We start from the raw sequence: 20940 nt of genomic DNA, 5'->3' as shown, positions 1-20940 counted from the left end.
AGAAAATACATCAAATATGCAACAAATACAAATAAAAAAATAACACATACAACAATTGTGAAAATCAAATAAAAATAGCACTATGAAACTCCAAAAACCTTCCAACCTCAAAAGAATTACCAAAACCCTACATCACAAATACATTAATCGCCAACGTTTCATCAAATTCCCAATAATTAGAGCATCATAGGAATTATAATATAATTTTCTCAAAGAAATAATTAAACAAAATATTCACCTACTCTTGGATGAAGGCCATCGTCGTGAAGCCCAACTCAAATGTATATGAGCCCAACCAACCTAGAGTCATCCGCACTCATAATTCGGTACTTTGCAGCAGCTGCAATGGCAAAAACCCATAAACCCTTATAAAACCCTAAGCCCCTCTCCAAGAAGCCTAGAACCTTCTACTACTCACCGAAATCCTTCTACCCGTTTCTTTATCAAGCCCTCCTCACTTCTGTGATCTTCTACCCATTCCCAGATATCCAAAAACCCAAATTTCTGCAGCATTTTTTTTTGTAAACCAAAAATGGCCAGGCGTTTAATCCCAACTCTCAACAGAGTTCTGATTGAGAAGCTTGTCCAACCCTCCAAAACCACTGCTGGTATTCTTCTCCCAGAAAAATCCGCCAAGGTGAGCAAAAAAGCACCGTATGAATTTGATTTTTTCTGTCATTAGCTTGATGATTTTTTTTTTTTTTTTTGGTTTCAATGGAAAGCTTGTTGTTTATTTTGTTAAATGTTTGTTGAATTTTTTTTTTTATAAGGGGTATTCAATTTTACAAAAAAAAAAAATGTTTGCTTTCATTGTAGAGTAGTTTCTCTGTCAATATTTTGATGATTCTGTCTGGGTTTTTGATGGGTTCGATGCAGTGGTAATTCTTTCCCTTTTGTTGTCAAACAGCTGATTTTTTTCCTTTTTCTTAAACTGGTTTTGGTTAAGGTGACTTGTCATTCCAGTATGCTTTTTTTGGTCATATTTTAGATATTGTTGTTATTTTTTATCAGTTCTGGGAAAATTGCTGATTTTCCGTGTTTTTTTTGGATGGGTCGTGTTTGGAATTTGATACAGCTTAACTCAGGAAAAGTGGTGGCAGTGGGGCCAGGGTTGAAGGATAAGGCAGGAAATACAATTCCAGTAGCTGTTAAAGAAGGTGATACAGTGCTTTTGCCTGAATATGGTGGCACTCAGGTCAAATTGGGTGAAAAAGAGTGAGTCCCATTTTTTTGTGTTATTTTTTCTTCTTTCATTTGAATGAAAGAAATTTTGAGTTTTGTTCACCTGTTTATATATCTTTTTTTTCTGGTTTTGTGTGGTGTGTGCAGGTATCATTTGTATAGGGATGAGGATATCTTGGGGATACTTCATGATTGATTAGTGAAGGATTAATAAATCTGGATTGATTGAGGTTACTTAATGAGCTAAGAAGATTGTGTGTCTGAGATTACTTTTTTCAAGTGTAACTCTAGTCATGTGATTGGTGGAAACTACCATGTTACTTTGATCATTGATCCAGTGATTAATTGGAGGACCTTTGATTCCACTGCTCTATGCTTGCTTTTCTTTATGAGTTTGATCTTTACTTACTTTTTTTTTGAAGTTTATATCGAAATTTGGCTCTCTTTTTTGTGCATTATGCTATATATTGGGTGCATTAATGAAAGATTCCGCATTAGATGTTTACATTATGCTAGTGATTGAGTACTTGATAATGGTTGAAGTCAGAGGTGTATATTTGGCTTGTTTTGTAGAATGTTTGTTCTTACTGAACTGGTATATCTAAACAAAATTTGCTGTTATTTAGCTTTTATTGAAAAAATAGTATAACGGGAGGGGTGGTATCTGGGACAAAATTTAATGTTTGACCTATGATGAGGAACTAAGGTCGTGGTCATATTAATGAAGATTGAGTTTTGTAATTCATCTGTTTCCTCTTGTGCGTTGATTGATAGGCCAGTAATAACGTCGCTGAAGAACATTTTTTGTAGGAAGCAACAGAATAACAATATGAGAAATATAGGATGATGTTTAGGATGATTTTGGATGGCAGAGAAAGTTCCTCCCTACCAATCAAAAAAAGAAAAATGCGCCCTCTTACAAACTCTTCTAGTGTATGAATTGAGCCGTGAAAGTTAAACGTTGTGGACAGATGGTACTTGCCCATTTTTTTGCCCTTACTTGTGTTCTTTAATGGTTATATGGAACAGCACAACTTGAAACCAAATTATAGTGGATGTAAATTAGGCCAAGGAGTAGTTAAGTTGACAAGAGGGTTGGGAAAATGAATCCTGGAACATCTTGTCAAGGGTGATGTTGCCTCTCTTCTTGCTAATTGATTTGGTGAAACCAGGTTTGAATGTGTGGAGGAGTGACATGGAGAAGTAATGATTTTCTCAATTGCTAGTATGGCATTTAACATAAGCTTGAGTGACTTTAAATGGATAATTGCCACTGCCAGAAAAAGCAGTGGAGTAAAAATATGGACAAAAAAAGAAAAGAAAAGTCGGGGGAAGATCATTCTCTACAACCATGTTTTCTTGATGAAGTAAGTTGGTTGTGTTTGTGGAACTCAGTAGTTAGCCAATAGTTACTTCATCTTGCACTATTCCTGAATTTGACAACCTGCTATAAATGTGTGACACTTGAATGAGTTCTGTTGTTGAAATTTCACACTTTGGTGGTTGATTTTAAAATTTGGGAGTCCTGCCATCTAAGATTTGGCTACTGGAGTTGGATCTTAAGATGCAAGATGTAATGATTGTTAGTTTAACTTTATGTTGTGCTTGGATGGCCATTTTTGGTGGGAAAATCACTCTGGGTTTTGGTTGAAGGATTAGAAAACTCGTTTGGATTGAATGTAGGGACTCTGGGGAGAAAATCTTTTGTCCTTCTAGTTCTTGGGGTCAAGCGGGGACAGAAAATCTGTTCTTTACAGACCTATTTCTACCGCCTGTTTGGCACGATTCCTCCATTTTCTTTGTTGGTTTGTTTAACATATCAAACCATTTTCTTCCTGATTGTTCAAAGGGGCATTTAAGACACTGCGTGACATGAGGCGAAATGTATGTAAGAAGAAATGGAAATGGAAATTGTTTGTTGATCTGGGCACACGTCTGAACACTTCTTGTATAAAGCTGTCATGCATCCGCATCCTCATGTGACTGCTTTCTTTTTGTCTATTGAGTGATTATCAAACAATAAATTATGATTTAGCATTTGTTAATACAAATGAAAGAAAAAGAGTTTTTGTTTTACTTGAGCTGCAATCAATTGTTTCCCTTTGCCTACACGGTCCAATTACGCAGTAAATTTTGGAGTAATAATCGGCTTAAGCTTTGGTGGTGGATTCTATGGACTTCACGGACCTTTGATACAAGGCTTTCTTTTCACAAGAAAGACCATTTCCCCATGAAGTTTTTAGGCTTTTGGGTTTGGAGGTAAGGTTCGTGTACACTTTAATAAGATTTTCGGGTTTAAATTGGATTTAGTTCAAATTCATAATTAAATATAGAATTATATGTACTGTATGTTTAATTTTTATGAATGATTAAAGTTGTATGTAAATTATTAATATTTTATACTATAATGTGTATAATTATAGATTGCGCGCGCGCGCGCACACATATATATATATATATAATCTTACTTATACATGAATCGGGGCTTAATTGGCCTGAACGAACTTAGCAGTTCTCAAGTTTTTTTGGAGGCTTGGTCCTGCTCCACAAGAACCCTGATCAGTGCAATTCTACTCCACCAGAAGCCTGATTAGTGCAATTCTGCTCCACAACGCTAATGAATTTTGCGAAATTGGAAGGGAACGAGAAAGGAAAGGTTGTGCAAACAAAAGTAGAGAGATGATCACCATAGTGCTTATGTAGTAGGCATTCAATAAAATTCCTATTTGTGGAGTGATAACTCGCTCGTTCCCTAAAATCTTTGTCTGTACGATGGAATACGATCGACTTTTCTTGGCTGAGACATCATCGAATTTCTTGGTACCAACTCATCGAATTGTTACCCTAAATAGTTTCTATGAATATGGGCAATGTAACAATTTATATAATTTTTGTGAAATTTATTAGAAAAATTCCTATACTAAGACAATAAAATTTAACATAGAAATAAACTCAAAAATGTCCTATCTCTTGATTTCAAAAATTCCATATTTGTGTCTATAATTTAAAAATGTCGTGATTTTCAATCACTTTTGGTAAGTGAACTAAATTTATTATGCATGTATCTATCAACACTTGCGTGTTCCATGTAACATTAATTATAAACAACAGATTGTAGACCTTCATTATTATTATTATTTTTTATTATTTTCAGTTTTGTGAATATCAGCAAATTAAAATTACAAAATCAACAGAGGGAGTAGATTATGTGTTAAACTAAAAGCAAATGAAGAGACTCGCAGTGATAAAGAAATAAATAATGAAATTGATGATTGAAATAGGAAGAAGAACTAAAGATGTGAAATTTGCCATATTATGTTTGTTGTAAAAGAAACTTTTATAAAATGTCAACAATTACATACCGATTTCTTTCAATGGATTAGAAAATTTTTATTATGATTTTATTGTGGAGGTAGAATTTATTCTCTATTGTTTAGATATTAATATTTTTAAAACCATAATAGGGTTGTACTGGTTGTCTTAGGTCAGATTAACTTATATTGATAAAGTATTTGAGCGCTGATATTTAATTTGGGGTATAGAATTGGTTGTCAATGGGGTTTGTGTATATGTGTGTGTTTTTGTTTTTGCATGATAAGTATTGATGTTTTTGTTTAGATGGTTGGTACAGATTAGCCTTGTTGATTTGTATAAAGTGTGAAAGAAAATGATCGATTATATTATATATTTCTTTCTTAGTTTTGTACAAAATGACAATTTAGGGTTTTTGAGAGAAAATTTAGGTTGTTGGACCTACATTGTTATTAAATAGTAAAAATAGGGGTGGTATATATATAATTTTTAAAACCTAAGGAGAGCTCTCTATAATTGTTAAAAACCTCAGAGGAGGTTTGTGAAATTATCCCTTGATTAAGACAGAGTCAAACATAAGTCATCATCAAGCAAAAAACTGTACCCGAAGGAGAAAGAAAAATGCTTTTACACTTTTGTCCCCCTTGCCCTGATTTATTTTTAATCTTGGCCGGAATTTTAATTTATAACCGCAACCGGCAGCTCAACGATTTTGGCATCCAACCCCATTTTTTAGTACTCAGCATAAAATGCCTAAATTTGTCATTGTCATCTTGAACTAGAGTTAGAATATGAGATGGAGCTACTTAGTGCTCCCCATTTGAGCTTAGTCTCTACAAGAGCGAACTCAGCATTGGTTCAACAACCAATGAAACTGAGTTAAACAAAAACTAATGAAACTGAGATTTTTTATGAATTTTCTGCTGTATTTTTTAATTTTCTATTATATATTGCTTTTTTGAAGCTGTTGTATTTATTGTTTACTGAATTAATAGTTATTGGATCTTAAGAAAATAAAAAAGAATTAAAACATGACGTTTATAAAGAAAAAATAGTAATATAATAAAAAATGAGACAGAGAGTGGCACAGGGTGTGGGACAGAAGATCCGTTGCGGTTAGAATATGAGATGGAGCTACTTAGTGCTCCCCATCTGAGCTTAGTCTCTACAAGAGCGAACTCAGCATTGGTTCAACAACCAATGAAACTGAGTTAAACAAAAACTAATTAGAGAATAACACAAAAATGTCAGTCGGAGTAACACAAAAACTAGATAGAGAGTTAGACACAATTGAATAATAAACAAATTAGTTTTAGACACCATTTCAAATTCATTACAAGAATCCAAACACAAATTCAAATTTATTAACGGAACTAACCCTTATTCTAGTTATTAGGCTGTGTTTGGATTGAGGGATTTTGATGAAAAATTTGAAATCCTCTCATTTCCCTCTAATAGTTTAGATGATTTATGAGGCATTTGGATTTATAGATCACTAATTATTCTATTGTTTGAAATGTATTTTACACTGGAGTAGTTATTTATGAGATATTTGGATTTATCCACCTTGCTTTGTTACTATGCTCTTGAAGCAGATTTAGTATGCTATAAATAAAATTTACTTCCCTTCCAATTTAAAGAAATGTATTTATATAATTTTGTTAAATTACAAATCCAAATACATTTTAAACAATTCGGACTAGACCAATTTGGATAAATTTTAAATCTATCATCAAATTCCTTGATTCATACAAAATTCCATTGAATGATTCTTAAATCCTTCGTCAAATTCCTTAATCGAGACGAAGTCCCGTGGATTAAATAAACTAAAACTCATAGCTTACACCCTCCTCTTTCCGACTCTAATCTTTTCATTTCCCCAAACCCACAATAAAAAGTGCACAAAAAACATACCATTTTCTTCCTTCCAATGATCAAGTGATCAACAATAAATGCATAGTCGATACCTTTTTCCAGCCCCAACATTACCAATTTAAGTATTCTTCCCACCATCATACTCTGTCTCTGTTCTCAGCACGTGCCCTTCTTCCTCCATAACATACCCCACCTTTTCAGGTCACGTGCGCCCTCCTGTCTCCTCCGCTCTTCTCCTCTTTCCCTCTTCCGCTCCAAGAAACACGCACCAAAAGCACACACAATCTCCTTCTCTTCACTCTTTCTTCTACCTCTCCCAAAATAAGGAAAAAAAAAAAAGAAAAAAAGCAACCCCCAAAAAATTGGAACGAATAAGACAGCAATAAGAGAAGTTTGAAATTTTTTGGGGGAAAAATTCTGTATAATGTGAAGAAATCAAGAGATGCACGCAAAAGTTAGGATCCCAAGTAGCGGACACAGCAGCCCATCACCTCCACAATCCCCACTTTCCCGTTCGCCCCGGCTCCGACGCAAGCAGGGGCGTTTTACTCCGGGTCAACCCGGCCCGAAAACCGCCGCTCAGCGGATTGCCTGGCTCATTCTCTCGCTTCTTCTACGTCGACAAGGGATTTTCCTCTTTGCCCCGTTGCTGTACATCTCCGGAATGCTGTTTTACATGGGTACGGTGTCGTTTGATGTAGTTCCGATTATTAATCACCGGCGCGCACCCGGGTCGGTTTATAGAAGCCCGCAGCTCTATGCTAAGCTCAAACCCGAGATGGATTCCGATAACTCTTCAGCTGATGCGGTCAGTTGGTTGAATTGTGGAAAACCCATTTGGGATCTCCTTTTTTTGGTTTTTTTAATTTATTTTAACTTAAATTAGCTTTTCTCTCTGTTCTAAAGTTTAAGCCTTTTCTGTTTTTTATTTTTTCTTATTTTTTATTTTTTGAAGTGACAATGTAGATTGTGATTGTAATTGATAGTGACACTGAAAAGGGTTTTATTCATTGATTTTGACATTTGTTTTAGTGCTGTAATAGGAACCAAGTTTCAAACAGTTGAGGATCTTTCACTTTTACAATTTTTCCCCTATTTCCCTTTGTTTGGTGGGAAGATATGCTTGGTATGAGTTCTGTAGTTTCGCTCATTTTGCATGTCAATAGATAGGTTGTAATTTGGTAAGAACTAAAGTTCAGAATTTTATCAGAGAGCAGAATATCGGTGAGGGTAGATCTGGAAAGAGGATAAAACATGGGTTGGTGCTAAAAACAGAAAGAAAAAAAAAAAATTTTGGGTTTTTTTCCTCAAAACTGGAAGGTTGATGGCTTTTTAATAGTAATCGTACAATTCTGGGCTTTTGTTGACAGAATCGTGTAATTACTTGTGAAGCAAGTATCGAATCTTTTTAGTTGTCTAAGCGGAAAGAGCAAGAACAAAGAGCAAAATGCAGATGAGAATCCGGGACTGGTTTGGGATTTAGAAATGAGCTCTTAGGACCAAGTAAAGGTATCTGTTCTTTATAATTTTTGAGTAGGCAATTCTTGGTAGCTTGATGAATGCTTGAATCCTGATTCTTTGATACAGTATTTTCAACTTGAAATTTGTTGCTCTTACGTTGGATGATTCTTGGATTGTTGGCTGGCCTTTTTATGAAAAGGCTTTCTGCCCTTTATGTGTTGTATTACCTTGTCCTTATGATAGGAAAATAGGCTAGTTTGGACATGCACATGCAGTTGCCTCGGTAAAAACAGGCTACTTTAGATATTCCTATGCTTTTGATGAATAATTTAGAGCTAGGATCTAATATGAGACAAGGAGCAAGTGTGCATTGAAAAATAAGAAACTTTGAACCCTATTCACATAGTCTGCTGCCATAACCTTGGATCTTGTAAGCTGAATGTTAACTATGCTATTGGCTAACAAGAATTGTTGTAGTTGGTAAAGAATTACACGGAATGCAAAAAGATGTAAATCCTGTCTTTGACGTTTATCTTGCATTTTAGCTTTGGAATAAGATAAGGTTATAAATGATACTAATAAATTTACTGACTGTGTGCGTACAGATTGGGTAACCTGCTAATTTTCTCTTCAGGCTTTTTAATCTTCTTATATGCTTGTCTTTTGTTCTATTTGGTAAAATTATTTTTATTCCAAAGAACTTGTGGGATTATATGGCTTTTTATCAAGATGCTTTTTCATATGGTCCAAGTAATTGAAGTTGAAAAGTGCTAAAAAGTAAACTAGTGATTTTTTTTCCTTATTTTAGTTGCTGTGATTATTCATATTCAAATTGAAATTTGTCCTTATCTGCTGAATATGATACATTTTAATGCAGATATCATCCATATGGAAGCACTCCTATAAAGTCGGTGAGTGGAGACCATGCATAAACGTGTCTTCAGGAGGTACACTATTGTGTTAGTCATGAATAAAATCATGATTATCATATTCTCTCATCCACCCTACTATACATTTTTGTTTGCCCTTTTCTTTTTCAATGCTTCTGCTAATGACCTGCTGATTCTCTCAAATTTGGAAATTTTGGAGATCTTTTTTTCTTGCAGATTTAGGTTTTATGATATCTGTATCTTCTTTGGATGTTATATTTTCAATGATGTTTGTTATACTTTCAATGATCTTACAGCTATTAGGTTTTATGATATATCTTTGGATGTTGTTATATTTTCGATGAAATGAATCATGGTAATGACTTTAACTTTGTTACAATCAAGTTTAGGAAAGAGAACTTGTATTTTTGCTATATGAACATTAATGGACCTTAATTAGGTGCAATTAAATTTAGGAAAGAGAACTTGTAGGAGTGGACTTCAACTTACTAGCAGTCAAGTTTAGGAAGAATTTGTATTTTTGCTATACCAATGGCATGCATTGTTTTGTATTTGATCTCAAGGTTCCTTGTTACTTTTCTTATTACTTGGATTTTGTGAATTTGACTTCTTATTACTTTTCTTCCTTATTTATTTAGCTGAACATGAATTATATATTTACTTTTGTCTTGCCATGTAAGCATATTGGGAATCTAAGTCATTTTATTTCTCATTTCATGAATGTTTATTTCTCCCAAGATGTTTGCCTTGTGATTGTTTTGCATAAATTTTGACATAGTGGTTTACAACTGCTATTTTAGGCTTACCTGAGTCCAATGGATACATTTATATTGAGGCAAATGGTGGCTTGAATCAACAGAGGGGATCGGTAATTGCATATGTCTTGAGTTATTTATTCACTCTTAGTTAATGACTGTTGAGTATTTATAATGCATTATCTGCCTCTTGCTTTCTCAGTTTGTTGATTTCATGCTTCCAGATATGCAATGCTGTTGCTGTAGCCGGTTATCTTAATGCAACCCTTGTAATTCCCCACTTCCATTTTCACAGTATTTGGAGAGATGCTAGGTGGGTTAGCTTTAATGTTTCGTTAATGGATTATTCCTTGTGATTGACATACTCCAAGGATGTCACTATGCTTGCGATTTACATTCATGGCTATGATTATATTTCAGAATGGGCTAAAACTTGATTTTTAGTGGATTAACTGCTGACATCACGTACTTGGGCTCTTTGGAACACTTTAGATTAAACAGAAAAATAAATCAGCTTATTCTGCCTCTCTGGTTGTGCTGCGGGACCTTCACTGCCAGGAGCATCAATAATCATATAAAAATATATACATACACACACGCATTAATATACTCACAAGTAAACATACTACACACTATGCATACATTTGCGATGCATGGATGCACAGTATAGTTTCTAGGTTGCTTATGCATATGAAACATGTTTTTGCTTGTTCTTCAAATTGTTTGTAAAAGATCTTCTGTTGTATGTGCATACGTATGCTTGCTCAAACATATATGAACATCAACCTATAGACTAATCAATGTAGTTTGTCTGTGCATATACAATGTTTATATTTTTGAGTGTGTATATACACATATATGAGGGTATTATGGGAAAAATCCTTTGATTGGTCTTGGGATTACTTGTTATGAGATTTTGGAGAAAGCCAGAACTTCCATTGTTCACAGTTGTTTGGTTAGTGTTCTGAGCAGGATGTTATGGATTCTGATTTTGGCTTTCATGTGCAGCAAATTCGGAGAGATTTTTGATGAAGACTATTTTATTAAAACCCTGGAAAATGATGTAAGAGTGGTGGATAAGGTTCCTGGGTATATAATGGAAAGGTTTGACTACAATATGACGAATGTTTACAACTTTAGGATAAAAGCATGGTCATCCATCCAGTTCTACAGAGATACTGTTCTGCCAAAGCTACTTGAAGAAAAGTGAGCTATTATACTTACTGTATTTTCTTTGGGAAATGCTTGCCTCTCAGTGGGCTTTGGTCATTGATGATGAAATGAGCTAAAGATTTTCTTTATCTTTCTGTACTAATGTTGATAGGTGTCACCTTTTTCTTTTCTTATATGTTAATGCTTGCCTTGCTAAGGGATGGATCTGCTGGTAGTGCTGGTGCTTTAGTTATTTTTTACATGCCGTTTGAATGACTGGAAGGGCTTAAATATTGTTGAAATGTGGCATTGTTCTCTTTGTGTGAGGAGTCCATCATAGGAAAACCATCTCTGGTAGAAAATGCAATTTTTGGTCCAGTATACCTGTCTGTTTTTGATAAATAATGTTAAACAGTGAAATCTTTTAGAGTTCCTTTTCCACCGATTCCATGAACTGCAATAAGTAAGGGTGTGAAATGTTTTAGGTTAGTTGCAGTAACCTTGTCTTTTTTCTTCATGTTGGTTTCCAGAGAGTTAACCATTTTACTCTTCTTTCCTGTTGCGAATTCAGGATCATAAGGATCTCTCCTTTTGCAAATCGATTGTCCTTTGATGCTCCTTCAGCAGTTCAACGGCTTAGGTGCTTGGCAAATTATCAAGCTTTAAGATTTTCTAATCCTATTTTGACTATGGGTGAAGCTTTGGTTGCAAGAATGAAAGAACACAGTGTAAACAATGGTGGCAAGTACATTTCTGTGCATCTTCGGTTTGAGGAGGTTGGTTAAACTGTGGGAAACTATTATCTGTCTTGCTGCTGAGCAAAGATAAGACTTTGTAAGAGTTCGGATGACTAGTCATATTGTTCTATGCAGGACATGGTTGCTTTCTCTTGTTGTGTATATGATGGTGGAGAAAGTGAAAAAAGAGATATGGATGCTGCTAGGGAAAGAGGCTGGAAGGGCAAATTTACCAAACCTGGTCGAGTAATTAGTCCTGGAGCAATCAGAGTCAATGGAAAATGTCCTTTAACTCCTTTAGAGGTACTAATTTTATTTTCTCTCTTGATGTTTCTAGTTGCTCATTCTTAATTCCTCCAATTATGTTGTCAGAAGTTGGTTTTGTTTACTCAATGATCAATCTATACTTGTATCCTCCTTTGCTTATGGGTTATGTACTTTCATGCTATTTTCTTTATCTAATGGTATTAGTAGTGCCATGTAGCCTCTATGTTTCTTTTTGGAATTTACCATTAGTATTTAAGATTATGTGCTTGAATGTATGGAAATGTACCTTTCTGTGTGCTTTGAAGCATATTTAAGTAATCAGGATGCAAAATTTAATATCTTTTCATTTCCATTTGGTAAGTCTGAAGTGGCAAAGTACATCCTAGTTGGGATAGAGTCAAGATGGAGCTTTACAGTTTCAAACTGATTTTGTGCTTGAGGATGTCAGTTTTAAGTAAAAATCTAATGGTAGCAAGTCAGGTACCTGTGGTGGAACCTGAAGTTGAATGCAATTTGGTGAAGCATCCACTCATGAATTTGTTTCCAATTACTGTCTGGATACCTAGACATGAATTCAATTCATAAAAGTTATACGTGAAGCAAATATACATTTATCATATAGGAATCAGTATTATCTTCAACAGAAAGAGCCTATATCCAACTATGAATCAAAAAGTTGATAAGAACCAAATCAAGTTTTATAAATCGGGAACAATTTTGACATCAAAGGAGTAGTTCTCCTTCCATCCACTTTTTGATTGTCCTTATGTCCTTTTCTGGTGGTTCGAGAAGAATTGTCCACTATCAAAAGTTTAAAGTCATTAACTACCAAATTCTAGGAAAGACTCTTTATTGATATGTTTAGTTGCAAAGATTCTTAGTTCAAGTACATCAATTTAACTAGGATGAAGGGAGTTTGTGGGGACAATTTGAAATGAAGGTGACCCATCTAGCTTTTTATTCTCTTCTCATTATACTCTTCTAAAATGATTAAACTAACTATTGACCTTTGTGGTCTTCTTCCACATTGCCTCTTACCCTCCTAATCATTCCAGCCATGCGTCCAATTCACATTGGACGATTTTTCATTCTCCGTTTTGCAATGACTTAAATTATGGATGCTTCAATGGTGCATATTTCTAAATTGTCCATCCACTTGATTGTGTCTGTATTATCATGTATTTGATCAGGTTGGTTTGATGCTACGGGGGATGGGTTTTGATAAAAATACAGCTATATTTTTAGCGTCAGGAAAGATATATGATTCTGAGAGGTATATGGCTCCTCTGCTCGAAATGTTTCCGCTTTTACAAACAAAAGAAATGCTCGCATCTGAAGAAGAGCTAGCACCATTTCAGGTCTGAATGATTTGATTTTAGTTGTTAAAGTTTTTTTAGTGGTACTATGTTTTGTTTAATTGAAGATCAAGTTTTAATTTGAGTTACTGCTTTAAGAATTACTCTTCCAGGATGGCTGCTATAGACTACACCGTTTGTCTTCACAGCGAAGTATTTGTGACAACTCAAGGTGGAAACTTTCCCCATTTTCTTTTGGGCCATAGAAGATTTTTGTATGGCGGACATTCCCGGACGGTTAAGCCTGATAAGCGAAAGTTGGCAGTAATCTTTGATAATCCAAATATTGGGTATGATGTCTTTTCTTAGCTTTGTTTTTGTCTTAAATCACAGCATTTGTATGCTATAGTTTAGTGCACACGTGCAAGGACTCCGTATGTTAATCTGGTTATGGTGCAAGAGAGTGTAAAGGCGGCCTCTAAATTGGTTTAATAGCATGCTTCAGCTGGAGAGAAGCCCAGTTAGCGTATTTCTGCAAAATGTGAAAGCGCTATGAAAGGCACCTTGGTTATAATATGCTCCCCTATTAACCTTCTTTCGTGTTGCCAAGCTACCTAGAGAGAACTATATAGCTTTCCTAGAAGGCAGGAAATAAGCTTTTGATTTTGGCGGGGGTTTTTATTGGATCAGTATATATGTTTGTTGTCTAAAGTTTTTGAGGGCAGAAAATGATGCAGCATTCATGTGTTCACCTATCATAATGACATCAATGGGTGTTCACATTGTTGTGTAGGTTTAAGTTTGCTTTTGATATGATATTAATGTATCTTTACCTATTTAATTATGTTTTAGTGACCTTGTCTCCAGGTGGAGGAGCTTCAAGAGGCAAATGCTAAGCATGCGAGCTCATAGTGATTCCAAAGGGATTGAGCTCAAAAGGCCAAATGACTCTCCATATTCGTTCCCATGCCCAGATTGCATGTGCCGACAGAATAGAACAGAAGATTCAAAATTGTCATCAGTAACGTGATCTCTCCCAGTAAATAGTTCAAGGTGTATGCCTGCTGTAATTTTGTGTGTGCCTCTTGCTGCTAACGTCTTGATTGTGATTCTTTCATTTTTTCCCCTCTCAAATTGGGAGAGGGCCGAAGTTTGATTCTTGGAATTGTTGGATGACTGATCGATTAGTATTTCCTGGGGACGTGTTGAGCGGTAAGTGCATCAATCTGCAAAATGATGCCAGAAGATCTTTCAACCGCACCAGTTTCTCAGGCATTGACTTGACATCAATTCGTCTTGCAGCTGTTGTATCTAACACGATGTAAATCGACACACGATATAGTGTCCCAGTCCTTTTGCGCCCTTTTTGTATCTTGTACATCAGTTAGATGTATTAGCATTGTAAGACTTTAGAATCAGGATGAAAAGTCCATATCTATAAAACTGGGGTTCCAAATTTTTCACTTCGGATGCCCCTTTTACCAATGGCACTGCTTTGGTTTCTGGTTTGATACTTGCCCTTGTATTGAATTTGCATTGCATGGCTCGTATCATATCATATTTTGACCTTGATTGTTTTCAACTTTCTTCTGGGGTCGCAGGACTCTTTGGGGCACGAGGCTGATTGAGAATCTTGTTTATGAGCTTATCAATGTATGGAACAATGGTTCGAACACCTGTTGATCTTCTGCTTCTTTTGCCTTCTGACCTTGCTAGATTTTGAGTTTTATGATTGTCCAACCCTGGCATGAAAATTCATGAAAAGGAAATGAGATACTGTACAGGAATTCACCCTATCCTGAAAGGTGCTTGCTCATCATCTCTTCATCGATACTCCTAAATTTTTGTTTTGTTGAACAACATCGTGCTTCTGAAGGCTGAAAACGCACAAAACATTGAGACTTCTTTCATTGCAAAAATTAAGGCTTACTCAAATGTAGTTCAGATCAATTAAAATTTTTATCCTGCAAGTTCTGAGTTGACTTCGTGAACATGATTTCCGATTGTTCTTGCTAAGCAATAAAAAAGATTTCTTGGCTTTTCTTTTTTTTTTTTTTAAGAAAATAAAAGAAAAAGGAAGAAAAAAAGGGAAGGCTCATCAATAGTTGGACTTGTATCAATTAACTTGCAGCCCTAAGGTTTACATCAAATCTCACGTTGGCGCTATGCATCCTTAAATTACAAATTGTATCCATATTACTCATCGCAATTTTATTCTAGACATGTTACCCCCTATCTACCAGTCACCTCATGTACCCTAATGTTTTATGTTGTCACTGAAATTATACGAAGAACAAAAGCTACCGTTCCTAGCAAAAGTTGGCATCTAAACAAAATAGATAAGCACATATGTTTTTCTATACTTTCACAAGTACCATGAGTGCAAATAGGCTAAAAAACCAAACTATGAAAAACATGAATTGAAGGAAAAGGAAAAGAAAAGAAGGGTAAGACTACGAAACCAAAACAAAAGGAACACTATAAATAGATGCAGCTGATGCTGGGATTTTCTACTATTCGCCTGACTGGAGCAGATAACTATAGCTAGTAGTCTAGTGCATTTTTCTGGGATTCTCAAGCCTGCCACGAAGAAGAAGAAGAAGAAGAATAAAACAAGTCAACATGGGCATCCATGGAAGCCTCAGCTCAGACCAGCTTAACTTCTTCAATACCCAAGGTAATAATCCCACATCATCTATTTTGTTTTTGGTGGTCTAAGTAATAATTTATATGGGCTTTTAATTTATGAACAATAGAGCTGATGGAAGATTTGATTCTTGATTAATTTGAATGCTGTCTGATACTAACAGGATACTTGGTGATGGAATCATTTTCAAGCCTAGAGGAGATAGAATCCATGAGGAAAAGAATGGATGATTTGCTTGATGAATTTGACCCTTCTACAACTTCCACTATTTTTTCCACCAAAACCCACGTAAGAATTGTGAAAACTATGATTGGCAGCTAATCAAGTTTTGCTTTTTTGTTTTTTGGGTTGCTTTGATTTTAATTGATTTTTTTTTCTGGGATTTGTTTGTTTGTTTAGCAACATGCTACAAATGACTACTTCTTTGAAAGTGCTGAGAAGATTTCATTCTTCTTTGAAGGTATTGTGGTTGTTGACTCGTGAGCTATTGTCCTCCTTTTGATCCACTAATTCCATTTTCGTCTTTTATTTGAATTTAATGTGTTTGGGAGGATAAACAGGAAAATCGTATGTGGAATTGAAGTAAAGTAGAAATTTTTTAAGTTTAGATGCCCTTTTTTGGTTTGTTCCGATTATTCCTGATGAAATTTATACGGTTCACAAGTGGGCTACTTACCTAATTATTCATGTTTTCATTGGATATTGTAGAAAAGATACTGCTGGTTTCATGGAAATAGACTTCTCTCATCCTACTGTTTTTCCTTTTCTTCTCAAACTTTTTCCACCCCTCCCTTTCCTTCTCCTCAAGTCTCTTCTCCTGTCCTTCCGACCAAAAACCCATTGACTTTTGATGCACACCTACCAAGGCCCAACACTGGTGATATGCCTGTTAATGGTATTAGATAATCAGATGCAATTTAAACATTATAAAATATTTTTTCTTTGCTTTCAATAAGTCTCTTGATATCTGCTAATGGGTATACTGTACTTTGCAGTAGTCTTGATAGAAGTGCCTTGAACTTGATTTGTTGATTTGCATTTCATGTGTTGTATAGTATGCTGATAAAAGTTGCTTTGCAGAGAAAGCATTTGATGAGGATGGTAACTTGAAGCAACCGAAGAAACTCTCAATCAACAAAGTTGGACATGGTATGCTATGAAGGAACTTTGTGCTTATTTAATTAATTTATACTGGCATTGAAAAATATTTTAACAATAAGTATTGTTTTGCAGCCTTAGATGAGCTTGATCCTGTATTTAAGAAGTTCTCTAGGTCAGATAAGCTGTCTGGGTTGTTGCTTTCATTGGGTTATAAAAAACCAGTTATTATCCAATCCATGTACATCTTTAAGGTATTCCTTTCATTGTTATTATTGAAATGCAAGTAGCTTTCATTAATGGTATTAGCTTCATTGTGAATGAAGAATGTATGCTGTGCTACTTCCAAATTCCAATAGTTACAAAAGGAGTGAATCTTAAGTTTTTGAAAGGTTTCTTGTCAAAAGTCCTTATCTTTCTGCATTTATATTTGGACAATACTAGGATATATATTTGAAAACTTCTATACTTTAAATGTTTCAAGGAAGAAGTCTTCATGCAGTATCCATCGTTTTTTCTGACATTCCTCTCCCGACCTAAGGCATAACTGAAATGGATGTATTTCTCAGTAAATGATGCACAAACTTTGGATGGCTTATATTCTGAAGACTCAAAAATAACTTTGAAGCCTAATTTTTTCACTGGTAATGAATAGTTAATTTTAAACATTTTTAATTAACATGGAAGTTTTTCTGTTAAAGTGATGCCAGTTGACCTGATGACTTTCTTCGATTTAGATGCTGATGTTATCGTGCATGCTTGGTTTCTCGTCATAACATTTTAAACTTTAATTTCAGCAACCAGGTATTGGAGGTGAAGTAGTGCCGCACCAGGATAACTCCTTCCTCTATACTGAACCATCAACTTGCACAGGGCTGTGGCTTGCTTTAGAAGATGCAACACTCGTAAATGGTTGCCTTTGGGCCATTCCTGGATCCCATAAAAGTAACAATCTTCCTCTATTTAGTTTTTATTTCTTTCCCAGAAGCATACCAAATCAAGCCATAAAGAATATTTGATTGTTTACAGATGGCCTTGTGAGGAGATTCATTAGAGATGAGAATGGTGTACATTTTGATAAGCCATCTCCATCCTATGACCAAAAAGATTTTGTTCCTGTTGAAGTGAAAGCAGGGTCTTTGGTAGTCATTCATGGAGATCTCATCCACCAAAGGTAACTTTCTCAGGAACTTGAACAATGATTAGTGGTTAAGTAGGAAGAAAATTCTGATCTTTGTTGAGTATAGATGTTTAATTAACATAGTTTATTCCATGCCTTCATCATGATTTTTTATTTTAACTTATTTGGTCTACAGTTTTGAGAATCGGTCATCACAATCAAGACATGCTTACAGTTTACATGTGGTGGATACTGATGGTTGCAGATGGGCACAAGATAATTGGTTAGTGACTGCAGATGCCCGTATTTTAATTCCTTACTCTACCATGACTGTGATTTTTATCTGGGCACACCTTTAGTGTTGATTGTTTTGATTCTTTGCTTTACATTCCAGTCTAAAGGTTTGGAAGATCCAGGTTAAATTTTCCTGTAATGGTTATGGAATTCAAGAATAATTATAATGGCATATCTTCTTATAAAATTATATATTAACAGCATATAGATGAGAGCTACAATCAGTTAAAGATGGCTTTCTTACCTGTGTTGCCAGTTCTAAAATTCATTGGGCGCTTTATGCTCTTTTTGTTTTTTTCTCTGTTAAATTATCATGTGGTCCTTCTTCTCGAAGTTAATCTTATCGATCAATATATCTTAAGATATTGAGTATAGAGCAGCCTACAGTACTTATACGGGGAGAACACCATTGCTATTGGTCTGAAAATAGGACTTGTGGTTCAGTTTGTGAGGCAATATCAAGAGTAGGACTTCATTGTCTTTCTTGTATTTTTATTTAACAAAGATTTGTTAATTGAATACTTAAGAAAATGAAGGTGTTTTTGATATGTACAGAGATGTGAAATCCAGAAACAGGTAAGCTTTAGTAGCAGAACACTAGGAACAATCCTGTGGTAGTCTTTCTTTAAGAATTTATTTATCCACATTCTGTAGGCTCATAGATGTCCCAGTATATACCTCAGAAATAATGATTTGCCAAGTAGTTGGAATCTTTTTGAATAAGACAAATTTTGACTATTTCATTCTTCTTTAGCTCCTTCTCTTCCTTCACATTCCCTTTCTTGCTTGCTTTGATGCCAAGCTAGCTCATGATTAGCTGAAAAAGAATTGATTTAATGCCCATTCAATACATAAACTCTTAACTTCACACGCTATTCTATCCAATGACTATAGACTAATGCCTTGTGGAAGTTTTGGTGAATTTGTTATAAACATCCTGATAATGCTTTTTAGTTTTATTTATGTGGGATATAAATTGTGCTAACTCCAAGACACACACGCACACACCCCTCCCCCCCCCCCCCCCCCCCCCCCCCAAAAAACAAAAAGAGTAAAAGGACACTTTGCAGAGCATCACTCGGCGATATCATAGGATGATGCATGAGAAAAAACTAGGCGTGTCACTAGATGATGTACAATTAGAGAACAAAAAGCTTTCTTGCCAAGCTCCAGTTTCTTAATATGCTAACCATCTTGACATAAATAGATAATAGTGAAACAAAAAACCAAAATTTGAGAGATGATACCAGTAATGTAGGAAGGGGCAACTGCACACTTCCCGTAGGTTCCCTGAACCTATAGAATATGCTAGGTGATTTGCTAGAAATTCTAATTGGTTCCCTTAGTATATCAAAAGAGTTCTATTTCTGATCCACAATGCAAACTCTGGCTCCACTTGCTTTGTGATACTCTGTGATTGTGTAAAGAGTGCTGATGTGCTTGCCTTTTATTAGTGTATGAATCAGAAATTTTGCAGTGCATGTGGATATTTTACACAGAGAATGTACAATTCAACAGTTTTGATAGTATTACCTCTCGTCTTCATGTAGATATTTATAAACACTAGACCTTGTGAATTTGCTTTTCAAGTCTCGTGGACATAAACCGTCATGAGTAGTTTGTATTAGTCTCATGACACTTGACAAAAGGTTCAAGTCCGGTGCAACTGGCTTAAATGATGTGCTGCAATTACTTGCCCATTTATAGTAATATATCTGAAAGTGTAGTTACAGTTGCACCATATCTTATTAACCAAAGCTCCCGATGATGTGATGGAATATTTTGCGCAATTTCATTTCAGAAAGATAAGTACTACATCTTTTCGTGGTTTTGGACCAATTAGCATAACATTAAGACTTTGTGGACTTGAATTCTGCTAACAACTGTTACTCTGATCTTCTTTTGTTTATCGGTTTCAGCTCAACTAAAAGATTAGAAGTGGAAAGTTGACGACCACTATGTTACCCTGTCCTGTAATCTATGTTAGTATGATCAAGTCATTACTGGCTGTTCACACTAATAGGAAAATGATCAAGATATTCCATTCCAAGATCTTACCCTTTTTCCTTAGCAAAGTTGAGATAAAACGGTGTTTATATCTGTAATTAGTAATTTGCTAACTACTAGTGCCATTTTTGGTCCTGATAGCCTGCTGAACTCTCAAAATTAACTTTTACTGGCCACTTTACGTGCATCCTAACATCCTTTCCTTTGATAATTGATACTGTAATTTGCCTAACATTTGCTTATGCAATTGTTCCTTTTCAGGATAAGGAGAAAAGTAGATCCAGAGCCCATTTATGGATGATGGATTTTGGCCTGACTGAACATATTTGCAGTTTGCGTAATAACCTGAAGCCGGCCTGCGTATTATTAGTTGTAACCTCGTTTTGTGCTCCCATGGATGTAAGATGGAGTCATTTCTTGCACAATGCGAACTACACTTGACTTTGGTTGATTGTCTGATCTACAATAGAAGAATTTTTTTGGAACAGGACTCTCTGCAATTGCACCATATAATTATTGACCCAGATGGAATAATCTGAATTTGAGTGGATGGAGTTAATTGTCCGAAACTACCTTCTGTGAGTAAAGAAATTTGTTGTATTTTTGGTACGTTACTATTCTAATGTCTATACTTTTAGTATTTAGATATGTTGCGCCCGCATAATATAGTATAATTGAAATTGACAATTGCAAATGTCTGCAGCAGATTTGTCTCGAATCTGGGTGGAAAAGGAGCATCACATAATAGTAAATAGTACACTTGCGGCAGATATGGATTATTGTACGATGCATTATTATCACAAAACAAAATATTTAACTTAGGGTGCTGTTGATAAAACCGTTAAATT

At 35.2% G+C, this 20940-nt stretch overlaps 3 protein-coding genes across 7 annotated transcripts; all 3 read left to right on the top strand.

Annotated features, from left to right (window-relative positions):
- The first annotated feature begins 394 nt into the window (after positions 1-394).
- Positions 395-1553, top strand: LOC113716353 (10 kDa chaperonin, mitochondrial-like). The gene is made up of 3 exons (XM_027240650.2): positions 395-637; positions 1076-1215; positions 1330-1553. The coding sequence occupies exons 1-3, from the start codon at positions 533-535 to the stop codon at positions 1376-1378; spliced, it is 294 nt and encodes a 97-aa protein (XP_027096451.1). The 5' UTR covers positions 395-532; the 3' UTR covers positions 1379-1553.
- Positions 1554-6420: 4867 nt separating this feature from the next.
- On the top strand, positions 6421-14411 carry LOC113715775 (protein ESMERALDA 1). 4 transcript variants are annotated; one of them, XR_011823179.1, is made up of 10 exons: positions 6421-7177; positions 8708-8777; positions 9521-9588; positions 9700-9788; positions 10484-10681; positions 11199-11403; positions 11500-11667; positions 12822-12989; positions 13100-13276; positions 13779-13970. XR_011823179.1 is itself a non-coding variant. In XM_072071041.1 (10 exons), exons 1-10 carry the CDS (start codon positions 6812-6814, stop codon positions 13954-13956), a joined length of 1701 nt encoding a protein of 566 aa, XP_071927142.1. In that variant the 5' UTR covers positions 6424-6811; the 3' UTR covers positions 13957-14411. The 4 variants fall into 4 exon arrangements, 2 of the variants coding, with proteins under 2 accessions (XP_071927142.1, XP_027095875.1); XR_003454075.2 differs by having other exon boundaries at positions 6422-7177; positions 13794-13970; XM_072071041.1 differs by having other exon boundaries at positions 6424-7177; positions 13086-13276; positions 13779-14411.
- A 733-nt stretch (positions 14412-15144) lies between these two features.
- On the top strand, positions 15145-20701 carry LOC113715776 (phytanoyl-CoA dioxygenase). 2 transcript variants are annotated; one of them, XR_003454076.2, is made up of 10 exons: positions 15281-15603; positions 15737-15861; positions 15973-16033; positions 16654-16722; positions 16807-16925; positions 17469-17616; positions 17701-17845; positions 17988-18074; positions 20354-20491; positions 20581-20701. XR_003454076.2 is itself a non-coding variant. In XM_027240075.2 (9 exons), the coding sequence occupies exons 1-9, from the start codon at positions 15549-15551 to the stop codon at positions 20391-20393; spliced, it is 849 nt and encodes a 282-aa protein (XP_027095876.1). In that variant the 5' UTR covers positions 15145-15548; the 3' UTR covers positions 20394-20701. The 2 variants fall into 2 exon arrangements, 1 of the variants encoding a protein (XP_027095876.1); XM_027240075.2 differs by having other exon boundaries at positions 15145-15603; positions 20354-20701.
- Positions 20702-20940: the final 239 nt, after the last annotated feature.

This window comes from Coffea arabica, chromosome 11c, assembly GCF_036785885.1.
Source record: "Coffea arabica cultivar ET-39 chromosome 11c, Coffea Arabica ET-39 HiFi, whole genome shotgun sequence".
Classification (NCBI taxonomy): domain Eukaryota; kingdom Viridiplantae; phylum Streptophyta; class Magnoliopsida; order Gentianales; family Rubiaceae; genus Coffea; species Coffea arabica.
The sequence above is the reverse complement of the archived record's forward strand: the minus strand, read 5'-3'. Positions and strand labels throughout refer to the sequence as shown.

Coding starts and splice junctions, on each gene's coding strand:
- LOC113716353 (XM_027240650.2), top strand. CDS start 533: ATGGCCAGGCGTTTAATCCCAACTCTCAACAGAGTTCTGATTGAGAAG. Junction 638..1,075: donor TCCCAGAAAAATCCGCCAAG/GTGAGCAAAAAA, acceptor AATTTGATACAG/CTTAACTCAGGAAAAGTGGT. Junction 1,216..1,329: donor GTCAAATTGGGTGAAAAAGA/GTGAGTCCCATT, acceptor TGGTGTGTGCAG/GTATCATTTGTATAGGGATG.
- LOC113715775 (XM_072071041.1), top strand. CDS start 6,812: ATGCACGCAAAAGTTAGGATCCCAAGTAGCGGACACAGCAGCCCATCA. Junction 9,789..10,483: donor AGTATTTGGAGAGATGCTAG/GTGGGTTAGCTT, acceptor TTTCATGTGCAG/CAAATTCGGAGAGATTTTTG. Junction 13,277..13,778: donor TTTGATAATCCAAATATTGG/GTATGATGTCTT, acceptor ATTATGTTTTAG/TGACCTTGTCTCCAGGTGGA.
- LOC113715776 (XM_027240075.2), top strand. CDS start 15,549: ATGGGCATCCATGGAAGCCTCAGCTCAGACCAGCTTAACTTCTTCAAT. Junction 16,723..16,806: donor AATCAACAAAGTTGGACATG/GTATGCTATGAA, acceptor ATTGTTTTGCAG/CCTTAGATGAGCTTGATCCT. Junction 17,617..17,700: donor CATTCCTGGATCCCATAAAA/GTAACAATCTTC, acceptor GATTGTTTACAG/ATGGCCTTGTGAGGAGATTC.